Source organism: Populus trichocarpa, chromosome 8 (genome assembly GCF_000002775.5).
Source record: "Populus trichocarpa isolate Nisqually-1 chromosome 8, P.trichocarpa_v4.1, whole genome shotgun sequence".
NCBI classification, from domain to species: Eukaryota; Viridiplantae; Streptophyta; class Magnoliopsida; order Malpighiales; family Salicaceae; genus Populus; species Populus trichocarpa.
The window spans coordinates 6,719,222-6,739,855 of record NC_037292.2 but is presented as its reverse complement, the minus strand read 5'-3'; the positions used below and the strand labels follow the sequence as shown (position 1 = coordinate 6,739,855).

Sequence of the window (20,634 nt, the reverse complement as noted above, 5' to 3'; positions counted from 1 at the left end):
GAATTGTTAAAGGGTCTCTAGGTCTTTTCATTATTTTTTCGCATAGTAGATAATCATTTAACTTTTCATGCTTATGTCTACAAGTGTAAGGAACTTTATAGATAAAGAACAGGGAAAGAGATAGAAGGAAAGTGGGTCGAATAGTAAGGGAGCGTTTGGCTCTGCTGTTCAACCTGCTTTTCAGCGAATTTCAAATTTTTTTTTTTTTTTTTTGTTAAAATTGAGTGCGGTTTGTACCTTTTGGATCATTTTGATGTGTTGATATCAAAAATGATTTTTAAAAAATAAAAAAACATCATTGGCATGTATTTCGGCACGAAAAGCTATTTGAAAAGCAATCACTACCACATTCCCAAACACTCTCTTAGTAGAGTTAGACCTTTGAATATCTAAGGCGGAGGGTCAACCTTATCGCATGGATCCATATACATCACATATTGAGAAAACCTGTGGATAGAGTATGCCTTGGGTAGAGTACTAGCCTCTCTTCAACAGGGGTAGGACTATGAACCAGTAAACTAGACTGCTGCATATAGGTCCTGTAGTTATAGCCAGACTCTCGTACTTCCTTGAATATAGATTGTACTTCTCGATAAGATATGCAAAGTACAATCTGTTCTTACACCATAGAAGAAGTCTATGGTAAAGGACAAAGAGCTAAGGTACTTGCTCTTGAAGAAGAAGTCGGGATGGTAAAGGACAAAGAGCTAAGGTACTTGCTCTTGAAGAAGAAGTCATCAATACAATGCAGCAAGTCCTTGGGGCAGTTGAATGCAGAAAGAACATGTGGTATAGGTTTCTTCGGGCATTTTATATTTTTTACTGCAGTATAATTATTCTATTATTTTCGCATTCAAATTTCCAATAGCTTGACTTAACTTGAGGAGTTAATTTATAATTTTAAAATGAAATTTTTTTTTTAATAATGTATGGGTCATGAGGGTAGAGTAATATTTTTGAAGAAAGAACACAAAAAAATATAGACGCGTGTCATCCGCTCCCCATCTTTGGGTGGTATGTGTGACTAACTTTGGTGGGCAAAAATATTATTTCGCCGCATCATTTGATTAGTCTCAACCTCATTTTCCTTCATATGTGACGTGTATGGTCGTTGAATCTCTGATGCGTCGTTGATATCCTTTTCTCTTTTTTTTCTTTGATTTTCTATTTATGATAAAAACTTTTCTTATATTCTCTAATAAATTAAATTTGTGTCTGACCCTCCATATTCTCATATGAAAGTATAGATCAACTTATAAAAAAACCAATAAGAGTTTGTTAAAAAAATATTAAAATGATGACATATTAGATTTAATTAGCCTTTATATTTTCATATCAGCCCCTCAATTCATATAGAGTTTTCAATTAAATCATATAAAAGCTAATCATTTTCTTTTTTTTTTCTTTGAATCCATTAAATTAATCAATTCGCATCGGGTTAGCTTTTATATCGTTTAATTAAAAACTTGTGTTCGGCAAGGAGTAATGTCAAGGGATTTGAAAATTTACCTGCTTGCTTGGGTTTAATAACATTGCCAAAAAATCCCCATGGTCATAGTGTTCTATTTTATGTTTTAAAAAAATTGGTTCAACTTATGGTAAAGCGCAGACCAATGAATTAGTTATACATTATTTTGAAGCTCCAAATAACTTTTTAGTTATTAAAATAAACACAATGATAAATTTGTAAATATTTGGATATTATTTTACTTTTTTTTTGTGTGAGGTTAATGATATAAATTATTATTTAACATGTAAACTTCTTGATGTAAAGTGTAATCTTATGAAGTTTTTTGTAATTATCTTTTTTGTTTATTTGACTTCTTGTGACCCCTCTTATCCTTGAAAGCTCTATAAATATAGTAATACACTACATTCTTACCGTTGACAATTAACTAAGTCACGACAATGATATAAATCAAATTTGGCATGATAATATTTCTTTGAATAAACATCATGGCATGTATCTTTATCCAAGGACGTTGAATTCCTTATTAATGCGAGGAATAGATTACCGAGATTGAAGCACTTGTAGATTATCAGGACTGGTGCATGGATGCTATAGCAGGATCTGATCTTTGCAATATTTTCTTTACTCGCTTCGGCAAAAATTTATAATACCTTTGTTTGATGTTTTGGGCCTTAGGAACAGGCCCAGGTGATTTCCCTGACCCGAGCCTCAGCCATGAGTGCTTTTCGGGCCCTTGTAACCTCAAAGGGCCTCGTTTGAAGGCCCCAAAGGTTTAAAGTGTCAGCGCACGTCTCCTATAATATTAACAATAAATAAATAGAAGAAGATAGGATAGGATATGATGTGACATAATAACAGCAGAGCATCTAGAAAAAGAATTAATATTTTTTTTTTAAAGAAAAATTGAGTTTTGATCTTAAAATCTAATTTTAACAAGTCAATGAATAAAATATAATTATCTAGCCACCAAGTTAACCCCTAAAATTGATATATAATGAGGTTATTATGATTAATTCTAGATTTAGCGGTTTTGTCTCGCACAAAACAACATTACACTGTTGGCTGTTGCAAATTTGCAATGCACTCAAATTTGGGAAAATACGAATCAAATGACAGTTCATTCCCAACTAGTCATTCCGTTAATTGATCGACTGAAGTTAGTAAATGCTTCATACATTCATCTCTCCGAAAGCCATTCCAATTAACTAAGCTTTTACCAGCTAATAAAAGTATTATCTTCGGCAACGAAAAAAAGAAGATAAATCTTAAAGTTCGTGAAATGCACACATGAGTAATATATGAGAGAAGCTAGACTCAGATATATATATTATATTGACAGATAATACATATGCATACATACACACATACATGTATTTTGCCATATGATAGATATTTCATTGATAAGAAAAGATACAAATATCTCTACATCTCAAATCAAAATCAATTCAAATTATTTCGTTGAGAAAAATGGTTTAAATGCAACTATGTAACACCTAAAAACATACCATTTTTTTATATGTATATAAGATAATGAAAATTAGATCTAAAACTGCAATGTAAAGAAAAACAAAAACTATTAACTATTAAAAAAAAAAAATAGCTCGGTTAGGCCACACCCAACCGAGTCCAACACATGCACTTGGTTGGGATGTGGTCCGACCGAACTCCATCTTTCTTTCTTTCTCTATAATCTATTAGCTCAATATAATATCATTTATTATTTATTAATAATATTAAAGACTTGATCTGATGGAATTACATTGTCTCACCTCATTTTATTATTAATGAATAATATTATTTATAAAGTACTATTCTTGCATTGTACTATTTATTATATTCATGAATAATATTTTTTCTCATATATTTCTTCAAATATTTTAAATATAATTTTTATATGTTTCTCAAGTTATATAATTTTGAGAGAAAGAAGGAGATAGGTAAAGGGATTGAGATAATTTTTCATCCAGGTATCAAAACCTGGAATATATCTACATCACAATACAATAAATCTACTGGAACGACATAAAAACAAGAAAGACAAAAAAAAAAAAAATTGTCTTAAACGAGTCAGGACATCAAATCATAAATTGAAATAAAAAAACAAAGAATATATTAAATATAGCATTATAGATTATAATAATGCCACACCATGATCACAAAAATCCTTGGAGTAGAGAGAAGAACACGGTCATATATAGAGTTTAATAAGTCATTGTTTATTTTTATATTTAAAAATATTTTTAAAAAAATTAATTTTTTTTATTTTAAATTAATATTTTTTTAATGTTTTCAGATCATTTTGATATACTAATATTAAAAATAATTTTTATAAAATAAAAAAATATTATTTTAATATATTTCTAAATAAAAAATATTTTAAAATACAACAGTAACTACACTCTCAATCACTATTTACAACTGCTCTACACAACACAATTTGGAACAGCTAAATTAAGTTTTTTAAAACCCATGTAATTCACACATGTCTTTCACAGGCACGATATAATTGTCTTCGCAGCCAATTGCCAAACTAGCAGTAACAATTTGTTTCCTTTTTCCGAGGTCCTTTCAATATCCCGAGGAGTCGTTATTTTAAAAAGTCCTCACCGATAAATTGGTTTCACAACTAGAATTTCTACTGGTCAATCTTGTCCAATAAGAAAACAACAGCTGGGAAGAATATTTCAAAGCTTTCTATTATGAGTTATCAAGAGGTAGATTTTTTAAATATTGCCAGTAATTCAAATGGAAAACGAATATCCAAATCGAATAGCAGCCACACGTTTATTTTCTTCTCCAACAGTAAGATGGCTCTCCTCTTTTTCTATACTCAGAATCCTATCTATAAATACCCTCACCAGGATTTTCAAATCCTCCGAACCTTTCCAATTTCCTCTAACATTAACTCCACCGAGACTTCCTTCCTCTTATTCGTTCTCATATCTACGAAGATTTTCAGTCATGATTTCATTATTATAGAACTTTCTCGCATTTCTACTCTTGATATGAAATATTCAGACTGTTCTGTCAGATGAAAATCTTCCATTCAGTAAAGGTTGTCCTCCTGTACTGGTTCTACGTCTTTTCTTAAACTTGTCTAATTAATTTCAAGTCTCACATACCAACATTTACCTTTTCTTTTTCATTATCCAAGGCGTGCTGACTGCAACTATTATATATCATAGTAAGTCCATTGATTAATCCAGAAAATGTCATCATCCCTGGCAAAGGCAGGCTCATCAGGTTCTGACGTTGATGCGCCAAATGCTACGATTGATGAGAAGAGAAGAAAAAGAATGATTTCTAATAGAGAATCCGCCAGGCGGTCGCGAATGAAGAGGCAAAAGCACCTGGGAGGTTTGGTTTGTGAAAAATCAATTCTGGAGAGAAAAATATACGAAGACAACGAAAAATATGTTGCAATTTGGCAAAGCCATTTTGCTCTCGAATCACAGAACAAAATCTTGAGGGATGAAAAGATGAAGCTGGCAGAAAATTTGAAGAATTTGCAACAAATTCTTTCAGGTTATGAAGTCCCTGAATCTGATCAAGATATCGAAGTTTCAGACAGATTTTTGAACCCATGGCAAGTTTCTAGTCCAGTGAAGCCCATCACAGCTTCTGGGATGTTCAAATTCTAGCTGTTCTAGCTCTTATTTCCATGTCATTTTCTCATGATTGAGCTTTCGATTCTCTGCTTATGTTATCCACACTGGTTTATATCTTGTATATTTGCAGAATAAAATCTCGCGGTGTAATTTTCTTTCTGAAGTTCGTTTTTTTTTTCTGGTACAAGAAATTAGGCACTGATCGATCATGCGTCATTTGTTTGGAGAGGGAGAACAAGGGCTAAAACCCTGAAACAGAAGATAAAGGTTAACTTCAGGATAAGAACAAAATATTCTTAAAAGTGATCCAAGATAAATGGTCACAGAAACCTCCCCCCTGCACCAACTGCGTCAATGTGAAGACTAAATCAGTTTATATAATATGGGTGACTACATTCATGACCATCATCACCAGATCGATATAAACAACAAACCATATATAAATGATAATTATACACCGTTATCACTTGTATATTCATGGGAGTGGGCAAAAACAATCAGCTTATCCATATTATTTGGCCAGGTTTCTGAGACCGTCTTCCGGCCCCCTCTTCCATTGAGCTTATTATGTACAAATCAAAGAGGAATGTAAGTTCAGTTTAATTTCGTGTAGCACTCTTTGCCTGCTTTGGCATTTATTTCAGCATCACTACATATCAATTATTTAGTTTCTGCATGTTTTTTAGAGTCTACCTTCATAAATAAGAAAGGAGCGTATCAAAGACACTATAATTCCAGCGATTGAAGTAATTAACCAATTTTTTGAGATGACGAGTTCCTCACTCATGGAACTTCCGTGACAGCCTTGTCTGATACATGAGATAAGACAGGATATGACAACCTTAATTTGTAACCGCAATCTAAAAGATTAAACTGTTAAATAAATTTTTAAAATATAATTTATATTATTTTTTAATATATTCTCTTATATAAAAGTATTTTGAAATTTAAACTTCTACATATTTACAATTTTATATTATTCTATGCTTAATTTTTATCAAATAAATAAAAATAATGAGATTAGAATTATTATTAAAATTCTAATATGTAAAAAAATCATTTTAATTTAAAAATTTAAATTATTAAATAAGATTTTAAAATATTATTTATATTATTTTTTAATATAACATTTACATGAGATAATCTACTCCTGTCCGGCCCAGTCTTATCTGGTGACTAAATGCATCCTTAAAATTTCATGATTAGCATATCCGTGTTTCCTAATCCACCTGTCACATCAGCCAAGCTAAATGCAATGTATGGACAGATGTACTATTTCCTCGTCCAATCACACAGTGCAGATTGGTTTATGATAAAAACAAAATCCCGCAATTTCGGACCTGGACTGAAGGTTTTACATTGATAATATAACGTTTATAGCTAAACGAAGGTGACATTTTGTCGTAATGGTTACTGCCAAGGATTGCGTCACGACACGACAGTGATCGTTTTCTGTGTATGGCATGGCACTGATAGGAGTTACAGGCTCTGTATTGGTTTCCATATCAAGGAATTTTTGAAGTCCAGACCTGGCCATGAGTTCGGGATGGACAATCAAGCCTCCTTTGATTCATTTTTCTATTGGACTGGATGTAGTTCAGAGAAATACGCATCTCGCTCGTCTGATAGTTAATTACATAATCGGATCATCTCTTCTTCGTTTTATTTTTTCTGATAGCGTAGACAACTGGTGTTAGGTATTTGATCAACGTCGTGTTAATTGTTGAGGTTTGACCTAATACGATGGCCATTGAGTAAATTCAACCCAGTCCAGCTAACAAAGGGTATTTCAAAATGAAAGATTTGCCCCCTCGAGATCCAGTTACATGGCCCGAGAAAGGCCAGATTCTGGATTCATTAGTCCAGCAAATGTATAAATCAAGTCTAGCACTGATATGGAGCATTACTCATATTCACGTTCCTACAGCAACATCTCTGCTAAGCACCACAGGTTCTGATCTCCGATGATTTGAGACTGCATTTTTTTCAAAAGATTTTACTAGCATCATAGTAATTCCGCCGAGTGAAGCACATAAACAGCACAAGCATGTTCATACAGTGATAGTTGTCAATAGTTTTCACAACACAACATTACAAGGAGAACAGCTTGTTAAAACCACCCTAACATATCCTTAACAGTACGGATTTGAAAAAAAAACCAAGCTATTAACCTTTTCTGTGAGGTTTTCAAACAAATCAACTCATTTAGGTCCCCCATGGCTCATGTCCCAAAATTCAATTTCAAGCTCAAGGACATGCAGAAATGTCACTTCAGCTTTTTTGAGCTCTTCGTCTGGAGCTTTCTCTAGACATCGATTGACAATTTTTTTAAGTGAGCGGCAAAATTCACCAAAACCTTCACTGCCCCATCGTTTGCAAGCCTCCAGTAACTCCGGTGGGGTTTTGCTGCCATCTTCGAGGCAATGGGAAAAGCTCTCTTGGTATACTGTTTCAATGGCCCAGAGGGCTGTAAAGACCACGGAATACTCAACTGCTGGTAACATCAAACTCTCCAGAAATCTGTAACAGTAAGCAAATAGATAAGAGTTTCAATACTACCTTCTACAATTCATGGACACGTCTTTTCCACTGCTAGTGCTTATTTACTGTGGCAAAGCAATGATCCGATGTGGATGATCATTCACATTATATTTGGATGTCAAATGTCTATTATTATATATATTTGGAATTTTAGTGACACCTTGTATTTAAAATACAAAAAGCAGCTATGCATGGTTTCAAATAACACAACTATGCCTGATAAAGAACGAACACTGTTCACCATACTTGCTGGATTGAGAGAAGCAAAAACGTCCTAGTCGATATAAAAAACCAGTAACAATAATGAATCATCGTATATATGAAAATTTCGAAGCATTACACTGGCAGATATAAAGACGATATGTCAAATACGATATGATACCTGCAATAATTCTGGTTTGACTTGTGGACAACAACATCAGAGAGAGGAACATCCCACTTGGCTGCCTCTTGCTTGAACCATGAAATCTCATCACTTAGAGAAGCTAGCCCACTCAGTATGACTTCCATATCACTGTTATCATCTGAATTCTTGGAGGCCTTAAGCAACACACTTGCAGCAAAAGGAACAAACTCTCTAACAAATATGTAATCTTGCCCCTGTACGTAATTTTATGTCTAGTTACGTCAACACTGTTTAGGCATGGGCATAAAAGAAGAATAAATCTAAATTGCTCAACAACAAACACTCTGCTTAAAAGGTGTTAGAGACATGATCATAAGAAACCAACAGCAAGAATCATTATATACAATAAGATTTATTTGGTATATTAGATATTGCATATATCATATTTCTGTTAAAGATATTGCATGCAAAAATCTATGTAGCAGCTATTATAGGACCAATCATATACCAATACAAAAGAATTCTCTTAGGACCTTTTCTAGAGACCAAATTAAGGATGGATAAATGGGGAAGACGCTATAAATACCCCAAATTAATAAGATCTACTGACTGAAAAAGTTGCCACTAACCAATATACAAATTCCTACCAATATACAAACTTATTTTGATTTTGATGTAAAAGACTTAAAAGATTTGCCATACAGACTGTCAACCATATGCCCATAACTACAGCTAACCACTGCAAACAAAAAGAACATCATTGTGATCGATTGGACTGTTAAGTGCAAAGATAAAAGAGAGTAAATAGAGTACGTACAAGCCATCTCTTGAAAGAGGAGAAGTCGATGGTCCCATCTCTTATGCTGAGAATGAAAGGATGTCTGGTAGCTCCTGTATATAGTACAAGGTGCTTCTTCACCCACCTATCGATCACACCATTCTTCTCTACAGGATCCATTTTCTTCACCGCTTCTCTTCCTCTTGATGGTCGATTTATTTACTTATTTATCAGTACTCGCAAAATCGAGTTCTCTCGGCTGACTTTTTTTCTTTCTTTCTTGGAAATGTGTTTGTACGTGGCGAACTGGAAGGGAGACGCATATCTCACCTCTCCACTTCAGCTCGTGTGACGGAGTGGGCTCTTTTGTGCTAAAACTTGATCTCTTCATGGGAGCCTAATATTGGGTCAGATACTTGACCTAGAAAGGATAAGTGACTTGGGATTAAATTTGGCCCTGGCCCATTCGATGGAAAAACCTCTTTTGCTTTTGGACAGATATATTCACAGATAATTCATTTCCTAGATCCAAACTTGAGAAAGCAAACCCACCTGGAGACAGTTTTTTTTTTTTTTTTTAATTTTCTAATCTGCTGATATTATAAACGAATTTAAAAAAATAAAAAATATTTTTTATATTTTTAAATAAAACACATTTTAAAAACCAACAACGCTATTATAATCCTAAACAAACTATTATTATTTTACAGTCTCGTGTGAATTCCACCGAGTGAGAATGATAAATATAAAACCAGAACTGAAATTTTACAGTGAAACTAGACTGCGGCTAGCCATTGACCTGAAGATGCCTTCCTGAGACGATCTGATTTTGGTTCATAGATAGATTGATGCTTCGACAGGATCACAGATTTCCTTTGAATTCTAATCATTTTTGGCAGAATAACTACTCGACCATTCAAAATTTACGAGTAAAATTGAGGCCCCTTAAAAAAAACCGGGAAGAAATCCTCAACTCTTCAAACACTATAATTTCCAGGAATAAGATACCAGAGAAAATAAAATTGTTAAAAGAAAAGGTAGATGAAACAAAATTATAAGAAAATCTTAATTTTATGAGTGGAAATCAAGATGTGTTTTCTTCTTTAAGCTTGGACTGATATGACTTCTAAAGCGGTGATCGGTTGACGCATCATCACACCCATCTTAGACTAGTCTTCACGCAGTAAATTTGCATGCTTGAATTGCAAGCCATTAATGACAAATTGCAGCTTCAGCATTGCTCAACCTGCAGTCAGTCAGATGTCACAGATCAATAAAAGAGATTGAAACTAGCATGCATTACAAAGAATGCGTGCACATTCACGTGAGAGAGTGTCTATGTGCGTCCATTAATTATAAGAGATTACAAACAGAATATCAAATTTCTGGCTGTGCTGCCTATATAATTCCACTACCACAGCAGAAAAAGTTATTTACCAACAACAGAAGGATTCTAGCCTTCACATAAATTAGTCTAGGGGTATGCCATTCGGCAATTGTCACATTTCTTGGTGACCGACTCCAGGAATTCCTCTCTAGTCAGAATCAGAAAAAAAAAGAAAAGACTCTTCCTTTATGCTGCTATTTGTCTCTGATTACGAGGAGCATTTTCTGCTGCAATCAGTCAGATGTTAAAGATATTGCATGCAGAAAATCTATGTAACAGCTATTATAGAACCAATCATATATCAATACAAAAGAATTCTCTTAGGACCTTTTCTAGAGACCAAATTAAGGATTAATGAACGGGGAAGACGCTATAAATACCCAAAATTAATAAGATATACTGACTGAAAATGTTGCCGCTAACCAATATACAAATTCCTAGCGAGCTTCAAGGCTTTGAAGTTCTTTCAGTCTTTCGTCCTACCGATGACGTCATAAATTCAGTTATTGTTGCACGTAAAAATTTTCAAGGCCAATTGTCATTGAATCAATGGCCCGGTTCCACCTAACTACTTAGCTAATGTTCTGATATCTAAGTCTGTCAATTCCTTCAACCATGGGAACACAATTGAAGAATTGACTATTGGCCAGCACAAATACTATGTTTTGCCTTTCATTGATGCCCTGAATCCTCTGTTTATCCATCTAGCATATGTGTTCCCTCCATCACTTAATCATTTGAAAATGTCAATTTTCATTTTCCATACGAAATTGTCACTCGTGTACCTGCGATTTATGTGCTCAATAAAGGTAATTTTCTACATCAGAAAGGAAAAAATCGTGATGGTTAGCATCGAAAGTCACCTAGCACTAGGATTCAGAACGACTCAAAAATACGAAGAGGATGAACTATTAGGAAACCACTATTCTATAATTTTTTTTCCTTTACATAAAGTGAATGGTACGGTTAATACACATAAAAGGCATGTAATGAAAAATATAGCATATCAAGTTGAAGCTTCTACTATTAGATGTACAATTCTTACCTCGGTTACATCTACCCCCATCAGCTACTTAAAATAGGCAAAGCACAAGCACATATTTTGACTTGCATCTTGTAAAGCTCCTTTCGACACCATTTGCAATGATGCAGTTCCTGAACAATTATTAGTAATCAAGTTCCTCTTGTCGAGTTTATCTGATGGTCAGCAAGCTATGCCTTCCTAGAAACTCATCAATAAACTCCATAAAATTCTTAATAGGCATGTGGAAAGAATGTCTTCGAGGAAAATAATCATTTGGTCACCAACCCCAATAATGGCATGTTCACCCCAAAACTTGAAACACGGGCATCGCAAACAAATTTATAGGGCACTATCTGGGTGTTTTGACCAGCTGTCTCTCGGTTCTCAGCAGCAATAGTCGTCATCAGCTCATGCTCATCTTGCACCGTATATATGTCCATTGCTTGCAACTAACAACGGGCCGTAGATTTCCATCTTTTCACCGAATGCCCTGGTTCTCAGCCATGATAGTCATCATTGGTTCATGATCTTCTTGCACCATATGATTGGTCAATATATGCAACAACTCATAAATTACTTGACTCTGGGGATGAGAATGGTCTCTAGAAACAAACTCATGGACTGCACCGTTGAGTTCAATGGAGCTGCATCCAGGATTTTTTTGCATACCTCTTACTTTCATCTCTCTCCTCAACTTCCCAGAAATATCCCATCTATTAACTGCTGCATAAACATTGGAGAAAAGCACGTAGTTCATGTCATTTTGTGGCTCCATCTTAATTAAAATCCTCCCAACTTGCTCTCCCAGCTCGACATTTCTGTGTAGTTTACAAGCACTGAGGAGGGCTCTCCATATAGCTGGATCCGCTTTCACAGGCATTGTTTCAACAACCCGAAATGCATCATGCAACAGACCTGCACGACCTAGTAAATCTACAATGCATCCATAATGCTGCATTCTTGGTTTTGGTTTCTGATTTTCCACCATTCTATTAAATATCTGCAACCCAACGTCAACAAGACCTGAATGAGTACACGCTGCTAAAATGTTGATGTATGTAATTTCACTCGGTTCAATTCCACACTCTATCATCTTGGCGAAGAGCTCAATAGCTTTCTCCCCAAACGAGTGCATTGCCAGCCCACCAATCATAGAACTCCACACAAATACCTTCTTATCCCCTGTTTCTTGAAAAACTTTCCAGGCCATGTCAATTCGCCCACATTTACTGTACATATCAATCAAAGCTGTTGATAAATGGGCATCAACTTTGATCCCATGTTTATCTATATACATGTGGAGCCAACGACCCTGATCCAAAGCCCCCAGCCTAGCACATGCAGAGAGCAAAGTCGTTACTATGACCTCATCCATTTTAACTTTAGCAACTTGCATCTCCTTGAAAAGCTCCAAAGCCTTACTATAACAACCAATTTGTATATAACCCTTAATCAATGCACTCCAAGAAACCAAGTTCCTTTTCGGCATTTCATCAAACAAACAAGATGCCTCACTCAAAAAACCAGCATCAGCGTAACCCACAAGCATTATAGTCCAAGACACAACATCTCTTTCAGGCATTTCATCAAAAAGCCTTCGTGCCTCATCCAAATCTCCTGACTTCACATACCCGTTAATCAAGCAATTCCAAGAAACAACATCAGGACCCTCAATTTTATCAAATACTCGACGAACCACAATCCCCACCTCCCCTACTTTCCCATAAAAATCCAATAAAGAATTCCAAGAATGAACACCAAACTCAAAAGGAAATTTTATCATCTGGGCATGAGCCTGCTTGCCTTCAAAAACACCATTAAACTTAGAACAAGCAGAAAACACATAAGTAAAGGTAAAATCATTAGGATACACATAACGCTGATCACACAACATTCTTGAATAAAAAGCAAATGCCTCCCTTGGATTACCAAAATTTGCATAGGCTTTTATCATGGTAGTATACATAAATGAGTTTCTTGGGATATCAACAGTATCAAAAAGTTTTTGAGCGTAATTAAGAGAGCCCAGATTGTCAAATGAGGCAAATGACAATAAAAGACGGCCAAAGGCATACTTTTCTTTGATAAGAGAGGTTTTTATGAGAAGGGTGTGTAGTTGTATTAGATCTTTAGGGTTTTTGCAGTTTTGGAGAAGAGAAATGGCATGGTCAGGTTTTCTTAAATGCTGTTTTTGTTGAGAGTTGAGTGCTGTGGTTTTGCTGGGTACTGGTGAGAGATAAGGAGTGGAAGAAGATATGCTCATGTCTGGCAAGATTGGTTTTTGGACAGAAACTAGTAGAGATTGTAATGATAGTTAAATTAGTTAGCTCAGAAGGATGTGAAGATGGGTTCAGGAAAAATCATGGAGGAGATTTTTATAGAGTAAATTTGAAGTTAGTCCAGAAACTATATATTGCTTCTCAATTGAGTTCTTAAATATTCCTTTTTATCGCGATTGGGTACTCAAAGGGTTAAAAACCTGTGATAAAATCCCTATTGGAGGTCAAGAGCCTAACTGACCAATTGACCATCTCATTGACTCAACTAGATCGTCTTCTTTTGTCCTTTCGAGTTTTTTTTTTTTTTTTTGGGAAAAAACCTTTCAAATTAGCCCTAAATTTCACATTTTTCCTGTCAAGAGAGCATGAATTTCAAGAAGCAAAATTCTTAAGCAACAGCACTGCTTGATAAAAAGATGACATGCTAAGTTCTTCTGCCATTCCAAATTTGGCGAAGTTTGCCCTTGATCAACCATCTATCTTCAAGTGCTGGAACATTCTCTCATACCATCCTCAGCTGCTAGCCTGCTAGTATCTCGGATTTCCTGCCCGAAGCATGCATCCAATGTCATTCTATTTGGATCAAATTGATCCATGTTAAATCCAAGGCAATCATAAAAAACACTTCTGCAACTACAAGAGAATATATTGCACATGAACTTCCAGGCAGAAAGAGAATGTATTGCACTGAGAGTACCCTTCTCCACCAAATTACCAATTCAAGCTTAAAAAAGAGATTGGCAAACACTCACACTTGGAACCAAATTACAAGAGTTTAGAAGAAAATCGAGGGAGAAGTTGAATAAATTGAGAGAGAGATAGAACTAATAACAGCTTACACTGCTAAAATGTAAATCTCATTGCCTGGGTTCCACCATTCTCATACATTCTTATTTATACAATGAACTCTCCTTCTAACTATCTACTAATTTCATGCAACTAGCTCTTAACCAACTAACTAATCTTCACATGCTAAAATATGCTAATCAACACATACAAAATATACTAACAATGACGAACTGTTGCTGCTAAGTTCCTTCCATCAATCTAAACTCGTAAAACAACAGTCTAGACTAATTAAACTTGTAATCCGTTTGCAAACCTTTCCTGGAAATTTAAAGAAGCATAGCATTCTTAACGTGGTAAAAATCAATTCCCCTTGTTTTGATCCACAATTCTCAATTTTGTACGGAACTAGCTAGAGGTAAAAACCCTGAATAAGAAACTTCCTTCTTTATTTATTTATATTGAGACATAACATTGCTGAAGGAATATTAATATAATAATAATAAAAAACAATCTCCGAGCGATCCCAAGCCCCAAACGAAATCTAGCCAGGGCATTTTATTTTGTTATATATAACACACATGATTGCGAGAATAGATATTGGATGGGCTTGGTTTCACTTCGGAACTCGAAAAAGAAGAGGAATGGGATTGGGAGAAGGTGGAGGCGAGTCCCAAACAGAGAAAGCACTTGCTGAGTTCATCCATTTTGCAGTCATTTCTGGATAATGACGATCAAGGACATCTTTCAGACTCTCTGTTGAATTCACCCATTCAAATCCTTTCTTCGTGTATGTTTCCTCGTTGAAATTGCTTGTGAAGAACCTATCTGCCTCTAACCTCCTGCATGTCCATTAATCCCTCGGGTCATCAAAACTCATGATATATATGTTGGATCATAGGAATTATAATAACAAGTGATTGATATATTGTTTTATGGAAAAAGGTAACTTCTACTTATAAATTACATGTATAAAAACTTTTGCAATAATTTTTCCAGAGGTTGAAATATTCGGACATGAATTAGCATCACCTGGAAAATCTCTTAATTAACATGTTCCGTCTAGTACCAACTACCAGGTGACTATAGTTAGGTGTGCTCTTTCCCACCCTCTCTTTTTTTATTAATCCACATGGCATAGCGGGCAGTTGTTGAAGAAATAGTTTTTTCAGGGGGCGGCGGCAAAGACAAGTCTCTCAATTTCGACCGATTTTATATTACGAATTTAATCAGAGGAAGTGGGGTTATATTGGTCACCATGCACGCATCTTACGACAAATAAAAAATATTTACCTGGTTGCCATGATAAGGAATATAATAAAAGCAGTCTCGCTAATTGCAAATCCTTTAATTTTCTTCTCTGCCATAAGTCCCACTAGAAGATCGAGCTCTTCCACTTCATCACCATAGACTTCATAAAGAGCTTCTATCACCTCCTGATCATCCGTTACATCTTCCCATTTTGAGATGGGTATCAGTAGTAGAGCCCTACGAAACTCATTGTACCTCGCAACATTCCTCTCCCTGTCCCGGTAAACTGTGCGACGATTTATTCATATTTGATCAAACAAAATATATGTGCATTAGCTCCACGTTATTTGCATGCGTTAGGCGTATTAATACAAATGTAAATATTTACAATGACTTCCTGAAGAATCATAAGATTATAAAAAGCATTCATTTTTTCAAAATACTATGTAACTTTTTGTACCCAAAAATACTTTTAATGTCAAAGGAGTTGACTGTAAAAGAACAAGAAAAATTTCTTAAACGTGGAATAATTCCATCAAATCTTCAATTTTGAATAGTTTCTATATTCACAATACGATCATATGATTGGCTAGCGTTACCTTCAAGAGCGGCAAGGTCTACATGATCAGGCCGGTCCATACCATCAACATCCTGTGCTACGACGTCCCTGAGCCACATGGGATAATTCCATGGTTCCAATGCCCCAGAAGCTTGGTGGCCCATTGAAACCATTAGTTTGATAAATCCAATTCCAGATAATGTTTTTTCTCCTCCACGACCTATCAAACTTGGCATAGGTATCCTGCGCGTGCATGCACGAAATCAACAACAACAGAACTTTCTCCATATTTATCTTCCTTCTTTTTAAATACACTAATTAACAATGTCTAAGATACATTATAATTACGTTGACTAGCGTTCTTATTAGTCTAACCAAGAAAGAATGGTCAATGCATGAAGTTATCAAAATAGGCAATGCTTTTTTGTAAAACAAGAATGGTGAGATCAAGAATCTATTGAGCTGTGTTTTGCTTATAAATTAGCAGCTTTTAATAAGAGTACAAGGGATAAAGAACTTGTCTTTTGAAGAAAACATACATACATGCATACATACATACATACATTGTATAATGTATACATACATACATACATACATACAATTAACTTTTACTACTCTTTTTGAGATAAGATGCACACATACATACATATATGTATGTATGTATCTATGTATGTATGTGTGCATCTTATCTCAAAAAGAGTAGTAAGAGTTAATTGTATGTATGTATGTATGTATGTATTATACAATGTATGTATGTATGTATGTATGTGTGCATCTAATCTCAAAAAGAGTAGTAAAAGTTAATTATAGGAGAGTGCTTTTGCTCCTGGTTCTTTTATAATCAGCATGCTTTCCTTAAATAACTTTAAAGTATTTTATCTATTTATATATTTTTTGAAAAGAAAGAAAGAAAGAAAGAAAGAGGAAAGGGATGTCCAATCCATTTTATCAAAATAAAAGGCAACTTGAATTTTACTTGTCAGTTGAAGGCGGAGATTTGTGAGAGTCCGGTGCAGCTGATATGTCTCTAAGCTGAAGGTAATCAGGGAGAAGTGAGTGCATTCTGTAAACAGAGACAAACTCCTCAGTTAATGAATATGGGACACCATGGTTTTCAGGCTTCTTAAGCCCCACAACACCTCCCAAGATAGCTCCTCCAACATGACCAAACTTGTCCTTGAAGTTTTTCCCCAACAACCCATACCTAAAAAACAGAAACGAAGGACAATAAATTAAATTTGGATCATGGCCAATATTAATTCGCTGTTATGATCATGTACAGATAGTACATAGCAACCCATGTTATCGGAGCTGGAGGTTCACATACCAATTGCCTCGCATCCCTGCTAATAGTGTATCAGTTTTGAGAAGTTCAACAGTCCAATCAATTGTATGAACTTTTGCAATTACTGCAGAAGTCACTAGCCTTGCATGCCGGTATAGCTCTTCGTCTCCCAAGTCCTTATATTCCCTCTAAACATATGCAGCGTATAAAATCAGTTAATCTATGGATTAACATTTAATTTCAAGAAATGAAATTAATGCAACAGCGTATTTCTTACGAATGTGATAAAAACACACACACACAAACCTTGAGGGTGTCACAAACTGCGTTATGCTCTTTAACGAAGAGGGCTTGCAAAATGGAAACACCTGCCCAACTATTGCGAACATCTCCTGAAACAGCAATCCCATCTTGGTCATGAAGGAGAAGGCCGTCTTCAGATATCTTGAGCTTCCCATCTTTGAAAGTTCTAACCTTATGCAGCCTTTTTTCATTGCTCCCGTATATAGCACTTCCATCCCTGCACGTATTAATTTCTTAGAATGTATCAAGTTCTTTTTTTTTTGGACCTACTATTTTGAAAAATATTGTGACCGCTGCTATCTAGAATGAGATTTGTTCTATGATGAAATTCTTGTTAGATATGGAATTTAGTGTTTCTCGTGCAATAAACATGTGTTTGTTTGTGGGTGTTTTTTCTTTTGTGGGGACCTCAAGGAGTAAAAAAATAATATTTGAAAAATACACTGCGATTTGTGTATGTATATATAATAAACTCTATGGATGTTTTCATGGAAACGATTGTGCAAAATTCCTATAAATTGCAATATATATTGCGCTTGTATTTGCATCGTTTTCTTCCCAAATTAATTGTTTTTAAGATTTTATATATCTTCCAAAGAAATGAAATTAAATGTCTCTTAAATACCCTATTTTCAAGAAATAGAAGACAAAGAGCATTTTAGGATCTCAGAATGTGGAAATCTAAATGGAGCGAGCTCACTCATGTGTCCACTGTGGTTTTTATTTACTGAACCCATTAAAATTAGTAAAGTTTTGAAATCCTTTTGATTAAGCTGTTTTCACTTAAGCATCGAAAAATACCACCAAGGTGTACGAATATTCAACGCTCCACTCTTGATATCCCAGAATCCAGTGGGGACTTCCTTCGTCTTGTAAAACCTGAAAGATTTAAGTGGGCATTGATTTGCAACTTCCTTTGGTGCAACAAGCTCAATCTGCAAATATTTAGTTATAATTGGTACAGAAGAAAAAGTCAAATATCTGATCTTTAATTTGATTAAAAAAAAAAAACATATTATAAACTCTCATGAGGCCGTACCTGCGCAGTTTCTTCCATGTGATCAACCCAGTCATGTATCATAAACTGAATCCATGAAGCTGCTATCATGTTGAATTGCTTTCCTGTGTCTATAAATTTTTTCCGAGCTAGTAGTCTTGTGGCAACGACCATAGGGTCTGGCTTCTTTAGCTACATATATAAAATATAGATAAATCTTATATTGTTAATTCATAAAAAAAAAAAAAAATTAACGTCTTCTTGAAGAAAATTTATTGTTATTATTATATTTTTCTGCTTTTTACAATATCTCTTTTACTGGAATATCTTTGAATTAAAATTTATAAATCTAAACTCGGGATCATTTAATTAAAAATAATAATTATAATTGTCATTACCATTTCTTAGGGGAAATCATGAGGAACACATATATGTATCCGTACCTTATCTTGTTGATTTACTGGGAGAACGTTTCTTCCAAAGAAAGTTCCTTGGCTTCCTGCACCCTCGTTGAAGGGCTCGTTATATTTTCCATCGGCTGTTCTATACGGATAATCTGCTGGGTTATAGCGAACTCCGGTAGGGGATCTCCCAACATTGAACAAGCTGTACTCCTGGTGAAGGTGCCTCCGTACAGACAAATAAAGCAGGCCTAAGAATACAGGCAACCGATGCCATATCCCCAGCTTATCAATGGAGTGCACAATCTGCACGTATAAAACGTAAATACTAATATTTACATCATATATGGATTAATAAATTATCTATAGAGAGGAGGAGCAGGGTTTTACCAGGAAAAGAAAAGCATCAATAATGGTCATCCTATCAACAACTTCATGGAAGTCTTGGTGGATGAAACGACGGAGAGATGCACTTGATAATTTTTTTATCAGCTCTGTTAGCCGAATCATTTTTGCTTCTTTAGAAACTGTGTTAGCTAGCAAGTGAGATCGATCTCCAAACCCACCTTGCCTATTTATTACATGCCTGCCCATGTCATGTCACCGACGAAAGGTGCGGCTATGATCGATGTACTACCCCATTCATTTGTGATGATCATTTTAACGACCATAAGATTTTTTTTTTGAGAAATCAACGTCATTAATTACATTAAATTTAAAAACTATTTTTCCCATTTAAATTAGTACTTTAAATTTACTTTGGCTTTTATTAGTTATAATATTTTTTAATTTTATATTTAAACAGCACTGTTAGATATTTTTCAGAAGGGAAATAATAAATAAAGACTTCTTAGAAACCTTCAAAGTCTTAAAGAGTTTTCTTCATAGAAATCGTAACCTAATTTTTTTATAATTTAGAGTTGGTAAGATTTTAAAAAAGTGAGAAACATTTTCCACTCAGAATGGTAGGTCAAGATTAAAAAGTAACAATCAAATAAAAGATAAGGGTGGCTTTCCAAAAAGGATGGCTATATACCTCCGTCATTCATTCACGCACGTTGATGTTTTTGAATTCCACATGAGTCATCTCTGGAATCTTACATTGTCTAGGGTTTGATCTGGGACGTCACGTAATAATAAAAATATTTTGTCGCGGCACTTAGACTACCATAAATCTCTCAAAAAAAATTTAATTGTGCGTTAGCAAGATTGTCCCAATATTAGAAAGTGTGTGTTTTTTTTTATTTCTTTAAATAAATTTAGACAGGGTGTTAATTTTTTTTTTTTAAGAAAAAAAACTCAACTTTTTAATATATATAGTTGAATATTTTCTTTTTGTTTTTGGAACTTTGGCCCCGTTTGTTTGCTGAAAAGTGATTTTTTCTTTTAAAATGAATTCCGGAAAAGTGAATTATTTTTCGATGTTTGGTAGTGTAATGAAAAATAAGTTGGAAAACACTTTTCACTGTTTGGTTATGTCATAGAAAATGAGCTGGAAAATAACTTATTAATGTTTTATTTTTTTCAAGTTTATTAAAATAATGAGGAACAAATCTTATAAATTAAAAAGTTGAATGAAAATAAAATTGAAAAAAATATAATTTCATAAATTATCTCA

At 34.6% G+C, this 20,634-nt stretch overlaps 4 protein-coding genes across 4 annotated transcripts; 1 reads left to right on the top strand and 3 right to left on the bottom strand.

Moving 5' to 3' along the window:
• Positions 1–4,310: 4,310 nt before the first annotated feature.
• On the top strand, positions 4,311–5,242 carry LOC7471112 (bZIP transcription factor 53). Its single transcript, XM_002312300.4, has one exon. It carries the CDS (start codon positions 4,681–4,683, stop codon positions 5,110–5,112), a length of 432 nt encoding a protein of 143 aa, XP_002312336.3. The 5' UTR covers positions 4,311–4,680; the 3' UTR covers positions 5,113–5,242.
• Positions 5,243–7,103: 1,861 nt separating this feature from the next.
• Positions 7,104–9,230, bottom strand: LOC7471111 (probable bifunctional TENA-E protein). The gene is made up of 3 exons (XM_002311355.4): positions 8,784–9,230; positions 8,003–8,220; positions 7,104–7,599 (listed from the first exon to the last, which is right to left on the bottom strand). Exons 1-3 carry the CDS (start codon positions 8,922–8,924, stop codon positions 7,281–7,283), a joined length of 678 nt encoding a protein of 225 aa, XP_002311391.1. The 5' UTR covers positions 8,925–9,230; the 3' UTR covers positions 7,104–7,280.
• Positions 9,231–9,689: 459 nt separating this feature from the next.
• Positions 9,690–13,683, bottom strand: LOC7471110 (pentatricopeptide repeat-containing protein At4g18840). Its single transcript, XM_002311354.3, has 2 exons — positions 11,177–13,683; positions 9,690–9,990 (listed from the first exon to the last, which is right to left on the bottom strand). Exon 1 carries the CDS (start codon positions 13,416–13,418, stop codon positions 11,634–11,636), a length of 1,785 nt encoding a protein of 594 aa, XP_002311390.1. The 5' UTR covers positions 13,419–13,683; the 3' UTR covers positions 9,690–9,990; positions 11,177–11,633.
• A 969-nt stretch (positions 13,684–14,652) lies between these two features.
• Positions 14,653–19,625, bottom strand: LOC7485908 (alpha-dioxygenase PIOX). Its single transcript, XM_002311353.4, has 10 exons — positions 19,407–19,625; positions 19,059–19,322; positions 18,658–18,807; positions 18,420–18,553; positions 17,622–17,835; positions 17,358–17,503; positions 17,007–17,234; positions 16,071–16,273; positions 15,514–15,757; positions 14,653–15,062 (listed from the first exon to the last, which is right to left on the bottom strand). Exons 1-10 carry the CDS (start codon positions 19,608–19,610, stop codon positions 14,837–14,839), a joined length of 2,013 nt encoding a protein of 670 aa, XP_002311389.3. The 5' UTR covers positions 19,611–19,625; the 3' UTR covers positions 14,653–14,836.
• Between the last annotated feature and the right edge of the window lie 1,009 nt (positions 19,626–20,634).

Coding starts and splice junctions, on each gene's coding strand:
- LOC7471111 (XM_002311355.4), bottom strand. CDS start 8,924: ATGGATCCTGTAGAGAAGAATGGTGTGATCGATAGGTGGGTGAAGAAG. Junction 8,221..8,783: donor CCTCTTTCAAGAGATGGCTT/GTACGTACTCTA, acceptor AATTACGTACAG/GGGCAAGATTACATATTTGT. Junction 7,600..8,002: donor TCAAACCAGAATTATTGCAG/GTATCATATCGT, acceptor TTACTGTTACAG/ATTTCTGGAGAGTTTGATGT.
- LOC7471110 (XM_002311354.3), bottom strand. CDS start 13,418: ATGAGCATATCTTCTTCCACTCCTTATCTCTCACCAGTACCCAGCAAA.
- LOC7471112 (XM_002312300.4), top strand. CDS start 4,681: ATGTCATCATCCCTGGCAAAGGCAGGCTCATCAGGTTCTGACGTTGAT.
- LOC7485908 (XM_002311353.4), bottom strand. CDS start 19,610: ATGGGCAGGCATGTAATAAATAGGCAAGGTGGGTTTGGAGATCGATCT. Junction 19,323..19,406: donor TTGATGCTTTTCTTTTCCTG/GTAAAACCCTGC, acceptor TTATACGTGCAG/ATTGTGCACTCCATTGATAA. Junction 17,836..18,419: donor AATATTCGTACACCTTGGTG/GTATTTTTCGAT, acceptor TAATACGTGCAG/GGATGGAAGTGCTATATACG.